Source organism: Ovis aries, chromosome 8 (assembly GCF_016772045.2).
Source record: "Ovis aries strain OAR_USU_Benz2616 breed Rambouillet chromosome 8, ARS-UI_Ramb_v3.0, whole genome shotgun sequence".
Taxonomy (NCBI): domain Eukaryota; kingdom Metazoa; phylum Chordata; class Mammalia; order Artiodactyla; family Bovidae; genus Ovis; species Ovis aries.
In genome coordinates, this window is record NC_056061.1 from 36,398,885 (window position 1) to 36,421,669 (window position 22,785).

General features: G+C 35.5%; 1 protein-coding gene across 1 annotated transcript in view; it reads left to right on the plus strand.

Moving 5' to 3' along the window:
• ASCC3 (activating signal cointegrator 1 complex subunit 3) overlaps nt 1–22,785 on the plus strand; it is a 341,266-nt gene that overhangs the window by 29,883 nt on the left and 288,598 nt on the right. The window contains exon 4 of the mRNA XM_027972421.2: nt 8,727–9,286. Coding sequence (XP_027828222.1) covers nt 8,727–9,286 — 560 coding nt within the window. The remainder of the gene's footprint in view (nt 1–8,726; nt 9,287–22,785) is intronic.

Genomic DNA, 22,785 nt, shown 5'->3' on the forward strand with positions numbered 1-22,785 from the left:
TGAAGTGATGGGACCAGATGCCATGATCTTAGTTTTCTGGATGTTGCTTAGTGATGTTCAAAATACGGTTTTGTTATAAAAAGCTTTTATATAACATCAAAACTTTTATGTTAGCCATTTGGTTGCTTGAGAAGTCAGGTTGTAATTTGATGCAGAATTTTTAGTAGAAATGATAATAAAGAGACTGGATGCTGACTTAAAAGTCTGCCATGTAAGATGAGTATTCACATATGTAAATGTATATGTAAAATTAAATAGTTGACTTTAAATCATGGGGGCATGTTTTGGTCTATTTTTAATCTCTTGTGTTAGTTACTACTCCCTTTTTTTGTACCGAATATGTTTCTCTATTCATTTTGTTTCATTTAATTATTTGCTCACCCTGAAGGCAGTAATTTCTATATAAATCTAGAAATAATCTTAATATTTAAACACTTCATTCAAATTAATACATTGAACATTTCTTGAATACTTTACCAACTCAACGCAAGATTTTGATGAAGTACTTTCATGCACAGAGTTATAATTTCTCTAAAATAATGAAACTCATTATTACTACATTACTTTGGCAATTTAAAATTTGCATCACGTAAATTGTTCAGTTTATTCCCCCAAAACCCATATGGATAGTTGTTTACCTCTATTACATCATAAATTTGTTAAGTTAAATCACTTGTGTTTTTTATATATAATGTTCTTGGAAAGTTGCTGGTACAAGTATTTTCCATATTTATAAAGTAAATTTAATGATAATTATCAGTTAGCTAATTTCTATACAAATATAAAATGTTTATAGCCTCTTTCCTACCTTGCTGGTATTTTTAACAAGTGAAATGAGCTTAAGTTAACTCTGTGATGCAGGGTTGTAATATTTTGGTATTTACAGTTTATCAAGTGTCAGGGGTAAAATGGACGTTTAAAGTTTGGCCATAATGTGAAACAAAAAATTTGTAAAATACTTTCTCCCATACATTAAAGGTTTAACTGGTCAGGGAACTCATTTGTTGACAATTTCTAAATTGAATATTTAGCAATTAACGATGTAAACAGTTGATAGAGATTTTTTATTCATTTTCAATTAAAATTTCCTACTCATCCTTTTTAATTATTTAGGTAGGCAGTTTAAAAAGCTGTAAGTTTCAACCTTTTAACTCTTAATATTTTGCATTCAAAAGGAAAATATGTAAGTAAATTGTATGTTGAGGATGATTTAAGATTGTAGTAATCACTAAATTCTAATTTTAAAAATTTGTTCTGTAATGTTTACAGTCATCAGTTACTTATTATATCTTTATACTTTTGCATTTCACATCTCATTTTCTGTCAATATAACTCAAGCAGGCAGGGAAAGTATTATTAGTTTAAAATATCCTAGTGACCTTTTAAGCATGTTTCTTTAAATGTATTGCAATTAAATTGCTAGGTGCATAGAGCCAGTTTTCTGGGTTACAGTCCTAGTGTTTTGTGCATAGAAGATTAAATGTTAAAGTGGTAGGTAACTGGTTTCCTTAAAGATTGGGGATCTTAAGTTTCATTCAAACTTTAGTCTATTGATTATTGAGAGTATATTTTATTGTTTCCTGAGACTTTATCTTGAGGACAAAACTAAGTTTCCTAAAATGCCTATTCTGCTCAAAGATAGCACAGGCAGAGGTGTAATTGACCGAAGAGTTTCAGCCTAATAATCATTTAAAATATTACATGTTATAAATTGTACTTAAAATATAAAGGGAAATGGGAGAAAAATGGAAGGTTATTTGTGAACAAGATCCTCATGGTTAATCTAACAAAGTTCCATCTTTGGATATAGTGTGTAAGAAAACGAGACACAGCTACTTATTACAGATTTCTGCTCTGGAAGTGTACCGCGCGCGTTTTCCCAGGCCTTCCCAGGCCTTTCGATGTGGCCAATTACTAGTGTGCTGGTTCAAGTGGCTCCTAGAGAAACCAGAAAAGCCTTTCCGTTACTGTAGGTTTCCCTTTTAATTGCATTTTGTTGAGAGGAGGGTGGGACCTGCCAGACCTTTGACAAGTCAGACACCTGATTGCGTTCATTCTCTTCAGATCTTTTCTCTGTTTACAGAGACACTCTTCATTTAGCTGTCACTAAAAGATCGCTGGGGAGGTGGGGGGCGTGGCGGCCTTTACTAGCAAGTTGGGGTGGCACCCTTGTTGCTGCCCTCCTTGGGCACACAGTTCTCTGCTCCAATCCTGAGCTGCCTTCTTATCGGGGGTTCTCTAACAGCCAGTCCCCCTGTGGTGATACGTCATCACATGCGGACCGGGCGCAGTGACTCACGTCTCCGCCCCAGGCTGGAAGACACGCATGTGCGTGCAGTCACTTGAACGCGGCTTGATCCACGTCTTCATTATGCGTTAGTGCCGCGGGGAAGTGCATTAGTTTCAAAATGTGATCGTCTGTTTCTTGGAGAGTCAGTAGTGCTAAGAATGCTGTTTTCAAATACTTCTCAAAAATTGCAGCTCCCAGACTCTTGAATAGCACGGTGCAGAGTTTAAATTTTGGGAAACCCCTTTGTGCTGTAGAACTGTGTTCATTCTTAGCAGTCTACCTTAGAGATGCGGTAAAGTAGGACTTCCCTGGTGGCTCAGACGGTAAAGAATCCGCCTGCAATGTGGGAGACCTGGGTTCGATCCCTGAGTTGGCAAGATACCCTAGAGGAGGGCATGGCAACCCACTCCAGTATTCTTTCCTGGAGAACCCCCATGGACAGAAGAGCCTGGCGGGCTACAGTCCATAGGGTCACAAAGCGCAACACACAGCAGGTTATCCAGAAGAATTAGTAATTAGGCAAGGCTATTATTAATAATATGTGTGAAGCACCATTATGAACTAAGTTTAAAAGTATCTGTATGTTGCCTAAAAATTGTTATAGATGTACAAAAAGGCTCAAATTAAAAATTTGAAACCTTGAGAAAATTGTGTTTAGATCTTTGTAGGTGTTCCTAATGAATCTGCAGTTTGTTTTTTCTTCAAAAGTGAACTGATAACCTACTTTTTCCCCCCTCACTTAATACATTGTGGAGATTATTTTATAGCAAGATACATGGAGCTCTGCATTATGTTTGGGTTTTGCAGATCGCTTTGGTGGTAAAGAAACCACCTGCCAATACAGGAGATAATAAGAGACTGGAGAGACAAGGCCACTAGGCTCTCGATCCCCCGGAGGAGGGCACGGCGACACACTCCCGTATTCTTGCCTGGAAAATCCCCTAGACAGACGAGCCTGGCGGCTACTCCATGTCGCAAAGAGTCAGATGCGACACACGTTATGTTTAATGTATATAATATATGGCTGTAATGTAATTTAACCAATGACCTAATAATAGCCATTTAAGTTAATTCCACTTTTGGTAATAAATTGACTATTCTCGCATTGGATCCCTGGGTTGGAAAGATCCACTGGAAAAGGAGATGGCAACCCACTCCAGTATTCTTGCCTGGAAAATCCCATGGACAGAGGAGCCTGGTGGGCTACAGTACGCGGGGTAGCAAAGAGTCGGACAGGACTGAGTGACTTCTAATGAGAATTAGAGGTAAATCTGGGCTTCCCTAGTAAGCCCGATGGTAAAGAATCTGACTGTCAATGCAGGCGACAGGGAAATGGCAGTCCACTCCAGTATTCTTGCCTAGAAAATCCCATGGACAGAGGAGCCTGGCTGGCTGCAGTCCATGGGGTCACAAAAGTGACTTAAAAAAAAAACAAATGACTAGGAGATAAATCTACTTTCTAGAAGTGTAGTATAGTAGAAAAGTTTATTTAGGAGTTAGAAGACTTCTTTGAATCTTGCTCATTAACTAAATAGCTATTTGATCTCTCACAAATTTAATCTAAAGTCTCTTGTAGTATCTATAAAATAGAGATAATTTTGTTAAGAAGACTTGAGATAACTTAATTTAAAAGTTCTTAGTAAGTTGTGTAAGGAAAATGCCAAGATGCAAAATAATATCTTTACTGAAGGGCACATTTATAATGTTAGGTACAGAATGAGTTTGCAAATGTGAATTCCATTTTTGGTCAGACTTCTTTAGTCCCAGTCCTGTTGAATTGTCTATAGAATTATCACAATCCATAACTTATCCAAAACCTAAGTTCTCCGAACCTCATATATAGACTGAATAACTAAAATGTACACAAATGCTGTTTAATTAATTAAAGGTATTATTTAATCTCTAGAAGATATTTGTTATGTATTTTCCTAAGTACTGAAAGCATATGTCAGATGGTGTTTTATGAATTCTTTATAATAATGGAAGATTTTATAGACTTTATACTTGAAGATTAAATAATGGACTTATATTTTGTGCTTAACTTCACTTGCATAAATTGTTAGTCTTCTACACACATGTGTAAATATCAGATACAACAGAAAGTACCTAACCAGGTGGTATAATGTAAAAACAGTAGTCTGGTGTCTTTGAGGCCTGGGTTCAGATAATTCAGCAGTTTCTTTTTCTTCTTTCTTTTTTTTTTTTTTTTAAGGTTTGTAGTTTTTTTTTTTTTTTTTAATTATTTATTTGGCTGCACTAGGTTTTAGTTGCATCATGTGGGATCTTTAATTGCTACATGCAAATTCGTAGTTGTGGCATGTGGGATCTAGTTCCCTGACTAGGGATGGAGCCCGGGCCCCCTGCATTGGGAGTGGAGTCTTAGCCACAGGCCATCAGGAAAGTCCCCAGAATTCAACGGTTTAAATCTATTGAGACACTTATTTTGGCTAGGTAACAGGGAATAAAACAATGCACATAGTATTTTACTTGCCTTGAGAGAGGCATTTCAGCTGGACTATGAAACATGGGTAGGATTTGACAAATTAGAGGCCTTGTTCAGTTCAGTTCAGTTCAGTTCAGTTCAGGCGCTCAGTCATGTCCAACTCTTTGCAACCCCATGAACCACAGCACGCCAGGGCTCTCTGTCCATCACTAACTCCCAGAGTCCACCCAAACCCATGTCCATTGCGTTGGTAATGCCATCCAACTATCTCATCCTCTGTCATCCCCTTCTCCTCCTGCCTTCAATCTTTTCCAGCATCAGGGTCTCTTCAAATGAGTCAGCTCTTTGCATCAGGTGGCCAAAGTATTGGGGTTTCAGGTTCAACATCAGTCTTTCCAATGAACACCCAGGACTGATTTCCTTTAGGATGGACTAGTTGGATCTCCTTGCAATCCAAGGGACTTGCAAGAGTCTTCTCCAACACCACAGTTCAAAAGCATCAATTCTTTGGCACTCAGCTTTCTTTATAGTCTAACTCTCACATCCATACATGGCCACTGGAAAAACCATAGCCTTGACTAGATGGACCTTTGTTGACAAAGTAATATCTCTGCTCTTTAATATGCTGTCTAGGTTGGTCATGACTTTCCTTCCAAGGAGGAAGTGTCTTTAAATATCATGGCTGCAACCACCATCTGCAGTGATTTTGGAGCCCAGAAAAATAAAGTCAGCCATTGTTTCCACTGTTTCCCTGTCTATTTCCCATGAAGTGATGGGACCAGATGCCATGATCTTAGTGTTCTGAATGTTGAGCTGTAAGCCAGCTTTTTACTCTCCTCATTCACTTTCATCACAAGGTTCTTTAGTTCTTCTTCACGTTCTGCCATAAGAGTGGTATCTTCTGCATATCTGAAGTTATTGATATTTCTCTCAGCAATCTTGATTCCAGCTTGTGCTTCCTCCAGCCTAGCATTTCTCATGATGTACTCTACATATAAATTAATAAGCAGGGTGACAATATCCAGCCTTGACGTACTCCTTTTCCTATTTGGAACCAGTCTGTTGTTCCATGTCCATTTCTAACTGTTGCTTCCTGACCTGCATACAGGTTTCTCAAGAAGCAGATCAGGCCTTGGGGAAGATTTAATAAAGGCATGGAAATAGGCATAGAGTAGAACAGGACCTGCTGTTACCAAGGTTAAAATCCCTGGTCAGGGAACTAGATCCCACATGCCGCAACCAGGAGTTTGAATGCAGCAATTAAAGATCACATATGCTGCAGCTAAGACCTAGTACAGCCAAATAAATAATAATAATAATAAAAATTTTTAAGGACTTCAAATCTTAAAAAAAGAAACAGGGAGAACACCAAGAGTAACTAAAGAGTCTCTTGATGAGGGTGCAAAAGCTGGCTTAAAACTCAACGTTTGAAATACTAATATCAAAGCCTTTGGTCCCATCCCTTCATGGCAAATAGATAGCGAAAAAGTAGAAACAGTGACAGATTTTATTTTCTTGGGCTCCAAAATCACTGCGGATGGTAACTTCAGTCACAAAATTAAAAGATGCTTGCTCCTCGGAAGAAGAACTGTGACAAACCTAGTTGTTGTTCAGTTGCTAAGTGGTGTCTGACTCTGCATTCTCATGGACAGCAGTACGCCAGGCTTCCCTGTCCTGTCTCCTGGAGTTTGCTCAAACTCATGTCCATTGAGTCGGTGATGCCATACAATCATCTCATCCTCTGTTGGCCCCTTCTCCTCCTGCCATCCGTCTTTCCCAGGAGCAGGGTCTTTTCCAGTATGTCCGCTCTTCACATCAGGTGGCCAAAGTATTGGAGCTTTAGCATCAGTCCTTCCAATGAATCTTCAGGGTTGACTTCCTTTAGAATTGACTGGTTTGATCTCCTTGCAGTCAGAGGGACTCATAAGAGTCTTCTTCAGCACCACAGTTTAAAAGTATCAATTCCTTAGTGCTCAGCCTTCTTTATGACCCAGCTGTCATTTGCATGTATGACTTCTGGAAAAATCACAATTTTTACTATATGGACCTTTGTCGGCAAAGTGATGTCTCTGCTTTTTAAATACACTGTATGGATTTGTCATAGATTTTCTTCCAAGGAACAAGCATCTTTTAATTTCATGGCTTCAGTCATTGCCCGAAGAAGCAGAGATCTCACTAAAAGCAGAGACATCACTTTGCCGACAAAGGTCCATATCGTTAAAGCTATGGTTTTTTCCAGTAGTCATGTACACACGTGAGGGTTGTATCATAAAGAATGGTGAGTGCTGGAGAAGACTCTTGAGAGTCCCTTGGACAGCAAGGAGATCAAACCAGTGAATCCTAAAGGAAATAAACCCTGAAATATTCATTGGAAGGACTGAAGTACTTTGGCCCCCTGATTCAAAGAGCTGACTCAGCATCAGCATTTCTCATTGATGCTGGGCTTACCCAGCAGGAGGAAGGCAGGAGGACAAGGGGACGACAGAGCATGAGATGGTAGGATGGCATCAGCGACTCAACAGACATGAGTTTGAGCAAACTCTGGGAGAGAGTTAAGGACTGGGAGTCCTAGCATGCTTCACTCCATGGAATTGGAAAGAGTTGGACACGACTTAGTGACTGAACAACAAGAACAGGACCTGAGTTTTGGATGTTAAGAAATTCTTGTTGGCTAGAGTAGGAAATGTATAGTAGTGAGTAAAGCTGGTAAAATAGAATGGATCAGCATCAGGCATGACTTGAAAATAAAGTATAGGAGTTTAGGTTGAATAACTGAGTTTTATGGGGCTTCCCAGGCGGCGCTAGTGGTAAAGAACATGCCTGCCAGTGCAGGAGACATAGAGACCTGGTTTGGATCCCTGGGTTGGAAAGATCCCCTGGAGGAGGGCATGGCAACCCACTCCAGTGTTCTTGCCTAGAGAATCTGGTGAACAGAGAAGTGTGGTGGACTGTAGTACATAGAGTCACAAAGAGTCCTACACAACTGAAGCAACTTAGCACACATGCAGGCATTGAACTCATAAGCTGTTCAAGATTTGTGATTAATGATGTAATTGGAGCTATGGTTTCAAGAAGATGATGGTATTAATTGTATTATTACTAACATTACAAATATTACTTTAGGAAGTCTTACTGACTTTTCAGGCCTTCTCAGATAGAATTTGTTTTTTATTCTAAGAATATTCTTTGAATTCTATGACATAATTATAGACTCTTCTTCCTTTTGAGAGAATCAGATATGAGATACTAATGCCTTAAAGAAATTAGGGGCTGCTCCTTTTAACTTTCTCTTATTTCCATAAGAATTTACTTTTGGCCTCTTCTCAATAGCAGAATTAAAAAAAAACTTTTATAGTGTGACTGAGTTTATTTTAAAAGATTCTTTTCATGTATATCCTTGATAGTATTAAATATTTTCAAAACTTTTTTATTGAAGTGTAGTTGATTTATGTAGTAATACATATTTTTGAATGAAAACTATAAATCTGTTCTTGCCATCTCAGATGTACGGTATGTGGAAAGAAGGTTATGGATTTGTAACTTGTGGGAGCTGCCTTCCTTCCAGCGCCAGAAGTCTATAATTCAGATTTTTTTTTGCATCTTATTTATTTAACTAGGTCATCAAATCAAGTTTTAAAACTTGGTTTTAAAATAAGTCTTACCAAAAAATAAAAATAAATAAAATAAGTCTTACCTAATGCCTCAAATTGTTTTTAGAAAAAGGTAAGGGATTATTATGGGTAGTTTCTAACTTACGTATAATACTGTTAATGGGTTATTTACCTAATGCCATTCTTTGGGAATTTGGGGATGGCCTTAAAGGGATTTTCCTGTTCCTGAATTGGTTATCTTCATCTGTCTCACTATATCTAAATATCATTATATTTTCACTGTTGAATTTGCTCAGAGGAATATTTGTAGTAGTTTTTTTTGGTAAATGGAAGCTTGAACCATGATGCATTTAAGCTAATACTGTTTCTTTTGTCTGAATAGTTGGAACAGATAATGGGAAAGAAGCCATTGAAAGTGCAGCCGCGTTTCTCTTCAAGACATTTCACTTGAAGGACTGTGTTGGCCACCAGGAAACAAAGGCTATCAAACAGATGTTTGGTCCCTTTCCATCATCATCTGCCACTGCAGCTTGTGATGCTACTAATCGAATTACTTCTCATTTTTGTAAAGACAGTCTTACTGCTCTTGTCCAGATGACAACCGATGAATATGGTGATCGAGTTTTATTTGGTAAAAATTTAGCATTTTCATTTGACATGCATGATTTGGACCACTTTGATGAACTGCCAATAAATGGTGAGTCCCAGAAAACTATAAGCTTGGATTATAAGAAGTTTCTGACTGACCACCTTCAGGAGCATTCCACTCTGAACTGCAAGCCTGTGGAAAAAACAAACGACTCATTTTTGTGGTGTGAAGTTGAGAAGTACTTAAATGCAACTTTAAACGAAATGGCTGAAGCAACAAGAATAGAAGATCTTTGCTGTACTTTATATGATATGCTTGCTTCTGTTAAAAGTGGTGATGAACTTCAGGATGAGGTACAGTTGAAGTTATTGCAGTTTTATCTTAATGTGCATTACCTTAATGGAATAGCCTTTTAAAATATGGGTGTCTAGCAAAGAAAGTATGTCTTTAATATTGTGCTGCAGTGATCAAATATGTAGCCAGATGGTTTTACATGGTGGCCATGGAAATTTCTCCACTGTGTTGTAGGAGGGCTGTGAGTGTAATGAATAGGGGAATAGTGAGGGTGTCCACATGTCCTGGTTACTGGGACAATTCTGGTTAAACCTGTTGTTACATTGTAATAATTAGAAGTGTCCCTTCTTCAAAAAGTATATAGGTTTGAATGATAAATTACATGGTTAATCTAGTAATATCTGATGAAAATAAGTTTCAAAACAGAAATTTTATCTGTTGAATGACTTACTGATTTACAAACTATTTTTGGTTAGTTTCTATGATTGAAAGAATAAACTTGCAAAAACAAACTGATCTGGAAATAATAATAAATAATATAAATAATATTTTATATTACTTGTTCAATAAAGAATTGTGTGTTTGTAAGTTTTTTTATATCACACAAAGGAAACATTATTTTAATTCCTTTCTATGCCACCATTTGGTGATGTTACTCAAAAAATGGTGAATTACTCTTACTATCACATGAAAAGTTTATCTTGAAGGGTTTCGATTGCTTTCAATCATGGCGTTATATTCATTTTCTGATATAAATGTCAAATAATGTCAACCCAGTTTTAATCCTGGACGAGTAATATATTTGATGAGGATGAAGAGAGGTGGCATATTGTTGTAATAATAGAAAGAGCAGAGGCTTTGAAATCAGAAGTCCTTCCTTTCCCACTTATTGGTAGTGAGACTTTAGGTAGTTGAATCTCCTGGAGCCTGTTTTCTGGTTGGACTGTCTCAGAATACATTGATTATGGAGTTGGTATAAGTCTTAAATGGGATACCATATGTAAAATGATAAGTTCAGTTCATTTCAGTCGCTCAGTTGTGTCCGACTCTGCGATCCCATGAATCGCAGCACGCCAGGCCTCCCTGTCCATCACCAACTCCCGGAGTTCACTCAAACTCATGTCCATCGAGTCAGTGATGCCATCCAGCCATCTCATCCTCTGTCGTCCCTTTCTCCTCCTGCCCCCAATCTCTCCCAGCATCAGAGTCTTTTCCAGTGAGTCAACTCTTGGCATGAGGTGGCCAGAGTACTGGAGTTTCAGCTTTAGCATCATTCCTTCCAAAGAAATCCCAGGGCTGATCTCCTTCAGAATGGACTGGTTGGATCTCCTTGCAGTCCAAGGGACTCTCAAGAGTCTTCTCCAGCACCACAGTTCAAAAGCATCAATTCTTCGGTGCTCAGCTTTCTTCACAGTCCAACTCTCACATCCATCCATGACCACAGGAAAAACCATAGCCTTGACTAGAGGGAAATGATAAGTAGCATTTGTAAATACTGCATGGCAGCTGTGATTATTTTTGCTGTTGTTATTGAAATGAAGAATTTTAAAATCACACAGAGTATCAGAAATGTAGAAAAAAATCTCGGTAGTATTTTTTTTTCCCAGAAGGGGGAGAAAAATTTGGGGAATAGGAGAAATAGGTATTGGAGGACTAAACCTGTGGTAGTTAGATATTATACTCATTAACTGTAGTTTCAAAGTAAGTTAACATGCTATTAATTCTTTGATCAGTCTTGTTTACCTTAATGTTTTACACTTAGTTTATTTATCAGATATGGTCCACATTCATAAGTGGTTCTCTGACATTCTGAAAAGTAACACTGTTTTAAAAATTGTGATATAAAGACAATTTTACTATCTGCTTGCTATAATTGAATACATAGCAATTTTGCTGTGATTATTGTAAACTGAAACTTACAAACATCAAACTAATGTAAATTTTGTCTGAGTGAGCCATAAAACTATTCTTTTTATTTTAGAGTATCTAGAGTGAAGTTTGTATTTCTTAGTTTCCCACCACAATTCTTAAGTATATAACTGAAACTGGTTGTTGGAAGAACATTTTCTTATTCTCAAGATTGTTTTCATAATGTGCCTAACTGCAGGGTCAGAGTGAATTCATGCTTGCATCCATTCATATGTTGTGGCACTAGGTACAGTGCTACATACTAAGCGTAAAAGGATGAATTAGACAGCAGCCTTGCTCTTAGGGAATTTGTTGTTTAGTCAGAGGAGGCATGCCAGTAAGTAAGTGCACCCAGATACCTAGTTATGATGATACTATATGCAAAGAAAAGTGGGGCATAGATGAGTCAGTCATAAATTTCATAGGGGAGTTAGAATGGTAGGAAAAGTATTCATAGAGGAGGGTGAGCATTAGCCAAACCTTAAAATACAACTAGATTTAACTTCTTCAAGTGGATCCGAAAGGTAAGGAACATATTTTAAGTGTGAGAAAAAGCAAGGTGTGTTTTGAGGGCTGTAGTGAAGACGCAAGATATGCAAAGTAGGTGTGGTCAGAGACAAGGATGAGCAGGGAGGTAAGGGCCAAATAAGGTAAAGCCTTATACGCTTTGTTCAGGTATATTGTAAGCCACTCTAAAAGCTGTAGATACACCCTGCTTGATCTTGCTTATTGATTTTCAACCAGGATTTTATGGACAGTTTAGCATGTAAGTGGATATTTCATGTACTGGACTAAAAACTGTTAGAGACCTTAAGCACTGAAAATGTTAAATGCTGAGGCATTTCTTCTCCCTTCCCATAGACTTTTCGTAAAAATTAAAAGCATGCTACAGCAAATATAAGAAAGTCTAATAAAATTTTATTTTATTTTTACCATTATGGCTGAATTGATGTCCTTTTCAAACATCAAATTCTTAAAAAAAAAGGTTTTTCTCATTTTTTGGTACCCCTGTTTTGCTGGTACTTGAAGGAAATGTTTTGGTGGCCTCATGGATTATTGCTCACTGGAGATACATGTTTTATAGAGGTGCTGGGAAATTTGTCCAAGGTTGCAGGATAAAGAGTGAATCCAGGATTTAAACTCAGACATACCTGGCTCCAGTGTGTGCTTTCTTTGCCAAGAAATAGCTCTGTATATTTCCTTAGTTCTGATGCTTTGAAACATCAAGCAGTTTAAGTATGGTTAGAATTCTTTGGCATTTACTCTGATTTACAATTTCTTCAGAAACAATATCTGTTCCTTATACAGAATTCCAAATACAGAATTGGCTGAAATAAGAGAAAGGATGAAATGTTGAGAACTTGTTAAAGATGAGTTTTAAAATTTCTGTGGGGAATTGCATTTAAAGTAATTCTGTGTTTCTGTGAATGTTGAACTAATAAAACAGCCAACTTAGGTTTCTGAGTACAATCTTCTTTTCCTTTCCTACTTTGCATCTTTAAGTTTAAACTCTGACTCCCTGTAATTTCTTTGTCAACGCCATAGTTACTATGATTAAGCCTAAGAATTTGGTTGGGCTAGACTCTTTAGTCTTTATACTCTTGAGACTTACTTACTTCTAAAAATACTTGTTAAAGTTAGTACATTTTAACTACCCAGAAGAAGATAAGATATAAACATTTCAGATTATTTTCTTAATCAGGACTCATCCTTGATTGGTACAGACATCTTCTTGGCTGCTGCTTTTCTGTAACCAGAATTGTAGCAATAGGTTTAGTCCTAATAGGATCACATAGTCAAAATGAACTTTCAACAGAAACTTTTCCCCAAGAAAGTAGTAGTTTTAATAACGGCAAAACTCCCATGTTTTGAATGCCTGTTATATATAGAGTTAGACCAAACTGTCTCACTTGACATAACCAGTTTCTTCATAGTTCTGCAAGGTAAGGATGGTATACTATGTATAAAGATAACAAACAAACAAACAAACAAAAAAAAACCCCAAACCAGTGTCCCAGTTTGTTTCCTAAAGTCACAAAGCAAGACTGGTAGGTATTCTGGGCCTTTTGTTTTAATCACCAGCACAGGCCTGCTGTTCCTCTCTGGTATATCACTGGATTCTTTGAAGAGAAGGACACTAACTTACAAGGCTCTGAAGGAAATTATGCCTCTGTGCACTTTCCTGTTGTTGACTGTGGGCAGGTTACTAAACTCTTGTGAACCTTTGTTTCGCAATGCCGCTGTAAGGATTTATGAGATACTACATACGAAGTACCTACCTACCATAATGTTTCACAAACTGTAGGTTCTCGAATGTTAGATTCTTGCCTTCCACATTAATAAGGATTATATATTTCCACATATGCAAAGTTTTATTAGAGTGGATACCTTACAGATCAGTAAATAAATTTTATCTATGCCTTGTTATATATAGATGTTTCAAGTAGTTAATTAAATGATGCTTAGAAGGCAGTGACACCCCACTCCAGTACTTTTGCCTGGAAAATCCCATGGATGGAGGAGCCTGGTGGGCTGCAGTCCATGGGGTCGCTAAGAGTCGAGTCGGATACGACTGAGCAACTTCACTTTCACTTTTCACTTTCATGCATTGGAGAAGGAAATGGCAACCCACTCCAGTGTTCTTGCCTGGAGAATCCCAGGGACAGGGGAGCCTGGTGGGCTACTGTCTATCGTCTATGGGGTCGCACAGAGTCAGACACGACTGAAGTGACTTAGCAGCAGCAGCAGAGGGTAGTTCTTAATTCAGAGAATTATTATTTTTACTGCTTTTATTTTCCTCTTTTGCTTTTGTAAGTCTCACTATTCTAAAAGTCTTAAATTCAGTTTTTGTAGTGAGTTCTGATTTTAAAATCTTTGATAAAATAGAAAAGAAATTAATAGAAAATCACTTGAGAATATTGGAAATGGAGTATACATATCTTGGTATTATTTCAGGATTAAATGCTATTTGCAGAGTTATTAATATTGATGTAAATATTGATGAGTTATGTGTAACAAGTTCTTAGGAAAAGTGAATTTTGAGTTATATTGATATTATCATAGTTTGCAGTTGTGCAACTGAGGTTCATTCTTTATAGCTTTTTAAATTTTACATTCACCATTAGCATTATCGACTCTATGCAGATGGTATTATTTAACCCATGAAAGTTCATTTCTGAACCCAGTCCTGTTCCAGATATGTACCTGATTTTAAAAATTAGGACTTATTTGGTTAGAATGTCTTTTGAGGAAAGACTATTTTTTTAAATACTCATTTGCACTATAAATGATTCCAGCATCCTTTGAAATTTTAATATAGAATAATTAGCATGGCTTAATAAAGTGGCTCCCAAACTTTACATTCTTTAACATTATGGAGGATCTCATAGAGTTTTCTTTATGTTGATTATCATAATGTTCTGCTAGGGTCAGACATGACTGAGTGACTGAACTGAATGGAATATTATGTTAAAAATTGAAACAAAGTTTTTAATATGTTATTAAACAGTGTTTTATTAAATAAAAAATCATTTAAAATAATACATTAGTGTAAATAGCTAAATCTATTAATGCTAATAACACTAAATCTGTTAATATAAGTAACATTTTTATAAAAAATAACTTTTCCAAAATAGAATATAAAATATGAAGAATGGGATTATATGGCATTTTTTCAAGTCTTTTCAATGTGTAGCTTAATGTAAGACAACTAGATTCCCATATGTGCTTCTGCATGCAGTCTGTTCATATATCACACATGTAGCCTCTTAAAACTCCACTCACTTTATACTCATGGGAGAATGAGGATGAAGGAGGCAAATAACATTTGACTGTTACTACAGAAATAATTTTGGTTCATGGATCTCCTGAAAGGGTCTCAGAGATTCTAGACCACACATTGAAAGTTACTGACTTAATATATATATACTACAGCTTGGCAAGGAGGCTATAGTGATGATTTTGTTACCCAGAGTAGGAAATTTAAAATATTATTGAGCTGAATGACTGACATGAATGCTTATGAAAAGTCTTCATATTATATAAGGATGCCAACATTATTGAGGTTGAAATTAAGATAATATATCTTCAACTGTGAGGACCAATTATGTGTTGCTTTTTCTATAGTCATTTCACCAAATAATCAGAAGAGCCCTGCCCCTGCCCCAAGTCTGAGTAGAGAGCTGCCATTGGGTAAAGTTATACTTAGAGAATATTTAGAATCATAGCATTCCCCCCACCCTGCCCAAAAGTATATTATGGGTGTGTCTAACATTCTATTCAAGTGATGCCCATATAATAAGATCTACTTATTCTGATGAGTTTCTTTTTTTTTTTTCAAAAGGCATTTTACCCCTTTCTTGAGTAGCCCTCGTCTAACTTATTTATTAAACTGACAAACTGCTCCTATTACATCTGCCATTTAGTCTTATATCTATACATGGGGAAGTAAAGTTATAGATGTCTCCTCTTTTATATGATTGTGTTTTAGACATGTGATGGCAGTTATATTTTTCTTTTCTTTGGTCTTTTCTTTTTTTAAAGTGTAAAACTCTCCCAGTTTTCCTCTGTTAGCATTAATCCATTATCAACACAGTTTGGATGCAGCTGTTCAGTCCTCTATAGATCTAACACTACTGATGTGTAGAATGCTTTCATCATCTCATCTTCAAAGGTATCAAACTTTCAGTTGCTTTTCCAATCTAAGAGCAACTAACCTAACAATCTCATAGGAAAAAGAAGACTATTTTGCCATGATTTTACTTATGAATTCTGTTCTTTGTTCTGTTACATTTCCATGTATTGATATTAAGTAATTTTCACAATCCATTTTTTTATATCATTTATTTTTTGAATTGGGGAATTTTGCCTTCATCTGGCACTTGTTTTCCTTTATTATTCCTCAGAGATAGCAAAGACTCTGGCCTCAAATCTGTAAGTAGTTTTTGAACCTTGGGATATGATACATCAGGGTCTGAACACCTGAAGTTATTTATTTGAAGAAGTTAAGTGATTCCTTGCTGCTTTCTCCATAAGATAAAGCTCAGTAGTTCCCTATAGGTAGCATTCAGTCTTTATGGTATCTATTCTGCTCTTTCCTGTCTTAAGCTAATGTTTCCTGTAGAAGAAGTGAGAATGGACTTCTCTTATCTTCCTCATGGAGGAACATATGTCTTGGTTTTATTTCCTTGCTTCAAACTTAGTAAAGAAAGTCTCCTTGTTATTTCTCTCATTTTTATGTGCCAAGATATTCTTAGAGATTTAACTTTATAGATACTACAATACTATGTTTTAAAGGCATATATGTATAATTATGTTAGTTTTTATTGTGATTTGCTACCATACTTTTTCTCATGTCCCTCTAGTTTCTTTTTTTTGTTTTTTTGTTTTTTTTTTAGTTTATGGTTACTGCCTAGCGATAGTGTTTTATAGAATCCATTTTTCCCCCTTATTATTGATTTTGAAGACTGTACTGGAAATTCTAGCCTTTTGTGTCATTTCATTTTTTTAATGTTGACTGTTCTTTACACAACTTTATTTTTCTAATTAAAAAAAATGTATCATTGTAGAAAATTTAGAGCACACTTATATATAACATGTAGAAACAAAATCATCTGCATTCTCACTATATCTGGTCATGGTCATAGCAACTATTTTAGCATATATATTTTAAAAATATGAATAATTTAAAAGTGGATTATATGGTCTATGAATTGCTTTTTTGTTACTTAACAATTCTATGTGAGACAGTAAAACATTTTTATGACAATAAAATCTGCAATACATTATCTATTGTATACATTTTTAAAATTGAAGTATACTTGACTTACAATGTGATATTAGTTTCATGTATATATCATGGTGATTTGGTTAATGTAGAATACTTTTTAGTGGCTGCACAGTATACATTTTTCATCATATCCTAGTTTATTCTGCTACTGAAGATTTAAGTTAAATCTGGCCTTTCTCTATGATAAAACTCTTATGCTAAATATTTGCTCACACACATTTTCCCCTTTAATATATTCCTAGTACTTAAAATTTTGCATCCAGAAGTACTGACAGAATTCTTTCCTGGAAGAATCCACCAGTGTACATTTCTGCCTGTAGTATATAAGAATATCCTTGAACTTACATTCTTGGCCAGCCCAGTTTATTAGGAAGAAAATGATATCTCACTGTTTTAATTACATTTTTATTACTACTGAGGTAAAGATTTTTTTCCTCATATATTTATAGGCCACTTACTGCTTTCTTATGAGAATTGCGAATTTTTCATTTGATGAAGTTAAGTTACTTTTTCTTAATTAATAAGATAATTTATAATGAGATTGCAATTTTTTTTGTAGATGTTTTGGGTATATAAATAGGCAAGTCTATTCATCTTTTCATTTAGGAATCTTCTCTTTTTTTTTTGGTGTTCTGCTTAGAAAGGCAGTCCTCAGGATGTGATTGAACCTCTCTTTTATGAACTTTTTTTTCAGTCTCACTGGGTTTAGTCAGAATGTTATTTGGGTCAGATATATCTTTGTATTTAATTTGTAGGTACATATATGAATATATTCATGTTACGTGCTCTGAAGTGATATAGCCATTTTCTCCCCAAGGTTCTTGTTACTTCCACATTGTCTGCCACTGCGGATTATTCATTCCTACTCTTACTTTATAAGAGATAAAATTTTTATGAGGAAAATTCATGTTCTACTTTATCTGAATGTAAAAATTAGGAAAGGTCAAGACAGTTGAAGTGTTTTACCTGCTGTAGCAGGTCTCTTAAGTTTTACAGTCTATATTGGGAAAGCACTAGCCATATATATATATATATATATATATAAATAATCTTCGTTGAATGTTGCTTTTATCTTCTTTATGGTTCAAATTGTTAGAACAGTAGGCTGACTATGACATAAAACAGATAAATATAAGTTCATATACTTGTAACAAGGAACACTGTTAATTTTAGATAGGAAGGTCTAGTTCAGCAGCAGCATTTGAATAAACTAAATTTAGTGTGAGTTAGCCGTGGGACCTGTGAATTCAAGTGTCTAAGAGAGAATGGAAAAAAAAAAAGAGAGAGAAAGGGCTTTAGGGCAGACACATGTATGAATCCTAGCTCTCCTGCTGATAACTGACTTTGGCCAAGTCACTTCTCCAAGGTTCAGCTTTTGTAATTGTTATGTGGAGAAAGTGATAGGCTTATCATATAGGTTGCTGTGAAGATACGATGTAAAGCACTTGAAGCACTTAAAATAGTGCCTAGCAGATGCTAAGTATTCCGTATGTATTATTTTTGTAAGCAGTCTTATGTAGCTAGCTGACAATACAATTTTAATATTAAAAAAGTACAATTTTATACATGGGTAATGACAGTTCAGCTCTTTTTTGTGCTCTTTAGGCCGCACCTGGCCACCATACTTTTTTTTAAGGGAGTTACAGTCCTACAAAAGTCATAACGAAGAGAGTGATGAGGTCAGTGAAGGAAGTAGGATTAATGTTTTGTGATGAACACTTGAAAAACCTCTAACTGGTTATTCTTGTTGAGAGAAATCTATGGTGGGATAGGAGGATGGGCCTAATATTTGAAGATCTGTATGTGGAAGAAGGATGGCCCAAAATTTTAGCTAGTGCTCTGGGTGGAAGGTACATGAAGACAGATCTCAGCTCAGGCAAACATTTTCTGAATCCTTTAAATATAAGGTGCTCTTTTGGCAAATAATGAGATCTTTTATTGGAAAGGTAGACATGTATGCTCAATGATTTGTTGAAATTTGTGGAGGGTTGAATTACATGACTTTTAAGATACCTTTCATCCCCAAAAGTCCTCAAGGCCTTGTGTCATCTTGTAGACATGGAGGGAAAGATATTATTAATATGTTAACCTCACAATGAGGACTTAAAAATACTCACTTGCTTCCAATTTATGGCAATAACAGATTTCAGACTATTTTGCCCTAGGTTGGAATGATTGTTCAAAGAGTAAGACATTTTGCCAAATTTCATGCATTTAGTTTTATTCTTCTCTGTCTGGTACTGTTTATTCACTCCTTCATTCATTCTCTACTGTGTGTCAAGTACTCTTGGGTTTTGGGAGACAAAAAGGTAATATAACAGAGTTCAGTCCTCCCATTCCCATTATCTTGCTTTCTTAAGTCTCTTCCTCTTGGAACTTTCACACATATATTTAAAAGGAGAATGGGCAAGAAAATTATGTTTGATATAATGAATGTTGTTATGACTGATTTGGAAGAGCATATGGATTTTCTAAATATATATTGAGAAATATCTGTAATGTTTTGATACAGGAAAGAAATATATGAGAATAAAGAATAAATTTCTGTGTTTTAAAAGTATTTGAAATGAATAAAAAAACATTCTGAATAATGTTTTAGTTGTCAGTTTATAGGCATACATAAGTATGGCGATTACATTTAGAAATTGCTGTAAGCATTTATTTAAAGTTAAAATTTAATATTTGTCAGCTTTATATATATATATGCATAATATGCATCCACTCATACATGCATATGATAGCTATAAATTTGTTTTCACTAAGGCATTTAAAAATCAGCATAATTTCTTTTTAATAATCTAGTACACTATAAATTTGCCATGTGCATGCAATTGTAAAGTAAACTTTTAAATATACAATGATACTTAACTTTAACCTTAACTTATACATCTAATTAATTATAGTATGTGAGGAATAAATAGATTTACATTCCAAGTAGTTTTAATTAAGTTGTAAGTGACCTTGGTTTTAGCTTTGTTAAATTGTTATGTTAGATTAAGTACCTGTAAAAAATGAGTAAGGTTTTCTGAAAATGTAATTTATCTAATTCTCTGCAATGCAGCAACAATTTGCATAGCACATTTTTCTTGAGAGAAAAATAAATGTTAAATAAATACTGTCCTAATTTTCATGGTCATTTTCTTTTGTTGTTTAAGACTTTATTTTGGAATGTATGAATATTTAATAATTTTTTATGCCCACAAATCAAACTAAGAATAATTTACAGTGTTATAAATATCATGCTCTGCTTTATATAATTATTCTGATACTGAGTTCCACATGGACTATTAATTCAAAACTTTTCAGAATTACTCAGCATTTTCTTTTATCATACTATATTATTCTTTGTTTTCAGTATGCACATCTTTTTCATTTTATGTGTAAATCTAGCTAAAGTTGCTTATTGTCTCAAAGGAAGACATTCCCTAAATTGACTATCATTTTTCTCTGGATACCACATTTTCTATAGTGTATGGTGTATGCTGTTTATTACATACAGCAAAGGTGTAGGTACAACTGTTACGTTTTAAAATTTTGTAACTAAAAATGGAAATACATGGATTTGCCTTAGTTAAATTTATGAAAATCAGAATGCCTCCTCTTTGCCATGGGGCTTTATTGGATAGTCACATGATATTCTAGTCCTCCTGCTATGCTTAGAATGCCAACCTAAGCAGATAATTTGTAAATTACCCTGTTTTAGTACTAATGTGCTAGTTGCTCAGTCATGTCTGACTCCTCGTGACCCCATGGACTGTAGCCTGCCAGGCTCCTCTTGTCCATTCTCCAGGCAAGGATACTGAAGTGGGTTGCCATTCCCTTCTCCAGGGGATCGTCCTGACCCAGGGATCAACTCCAGGTCTCCTACGTTGCAGGTGGATTCTTTACCATCTGAGCCGCTAGGGAAGCCCATTTTATACTAATGCCTAAGGTTATTCTGACTTCATAAAGTAAACTTATGGAGGTTTCTTTATTTTTTAAAAGGTTTCTTAAAGCAATTATTTCTTTCATGAAAGTTTGACATTAGTATGCTAATAAACTTATCTCAACTGGTGTCTTTTATAGTTAGCAATTCATATTTTCTGGTTGGTTTATTCAGATTTTCTATTCTTAAATCCTTTGACAATTATATTTTTCTATGAAATTAGCCATTTCATTAGCCACATATTCAAGCTTTTTGCTCTAAAGTTATTCATAAATGTCTTCTTATTAAAAAAAATTTTTTTAGACCAACTTTTAGTTATGTTGCCCTAGTCTTTTTGTCTGTACTTTCTCATTTTTGATACAAGGTGTTTGCTTTCAAATAATCAGGTTTTAATTTTGCTGGTCTTTATTTTTTCTCACATAAGTTTTGGCTTTTATTCATATAGCAGGTATCCATTTTAAATAATAAGACATCTGGTAGTTTCCCATCTTTAGATACAAAGGGTTTGAGACAAGCCTGATGTCCTTCTAGTTACATCCAGTTATAACAGATATAATTGTTTCACAGTGGAAATGGGTTTCTTCTTTGAAATTTTTAACCTGTTTATGACTACTTGGTTTTAAGTGCTATCGATAATAATCATGATAGCATTTGAAATACTCTGAAAATTTAAAATGACATCAAGGACATTTATTGTATCTGCAAAATAAAATAGATCCCAAAGAGAATATTAAAAGATATGTATATTTTATGACGTGGTAACTAGTGCGGTTTGAAAATGACATCATATTGGCCATTAATTTCCTCTTTTCATTACTCATTTTCTTCACAAAGATTGGTTAAGCATCTTTTTTTTCTTTACATGTAAGGCATTTTACTAGGTAGTTTTTATTTAAACCACAAGTGTATGGTCCTTTAACTTTACAAATATTTATCAGCAGTAGGAGAATCACCTTGATTGATAAAGCTTTAAAAGTTATTTTTCCTTTAATCAGTTATCATCATTTTTTAAATTAATAAACTTTTTAAATAGCAGCATTGTTTACAGAAAAATTGAGCAAAAAGGATAGAATGTTTCAGTATACCTTCTTTTGTTCTGTTTCGTAAATCCTTTTAATAGAAAACAACTGCTTTATTATCTCCTAGAAATTCGGTGCTTACTTGAAAGTCTTTTTTAATTTCATGGCTGCAGTCACCATCTGCAGTGATTTTGGAGCCCAAAAAAATAAAGTCTGACACTTTTTCCACTGTTTCCCATCTATTTCCCATGAACGGATGGGACCAGATATCATGATCTTCGTTTTTTGAATGTTGAGCTTTAAGCCAACTTTTTCACTCTCCTCTTTCACTTTCATCAAGAGGCTTTTAGCTCCTCTTCACTTTCTGCCATAAGGGTGGTGTCATCTGCATACCTGAGGTTATTGATATTTCTCCCAGCAATCTTGATTCCAGCTTGTGCTTCCTCCAGCCCAGTGTTTCTCGTGATGTACTCTGCATATACTTTAAGTAAGCAGGGTGACAATATCCAGCCTTGACGTACTCCTTTTCTTATTTGGAACCAGTCTGTTGTTCCATGTCTAGTTCTAAGTGTTGCTTCCTGACCTGCATATAGGTTTCTCAAGAGGCAGGTCAGGTGGTCTGGTATTCCCATCTCTTTTCAGAATTTTCCACAGTTTATTGTGATCCACACAGTCAAAGGCTTTGGCATAGTCAATAAAGCAGAAATAGATGTTTTTCTGGAACTCTCTTGCTTTTTCAAGGATCCAGCGGATGTTGGCAATTTGATCTCTGGATCCTCTGCCTTTCCCAAAACCAGCTTGAACATCTAGAAGGTCACAGTTCATGTATTGCTGAAGCCTGGCTTGGAGAATTTTGAGCATTACTTTACTAGCATGTGAGATGAGTACAATTGTGCGGTAGTTTGAGGATTCTTTGGC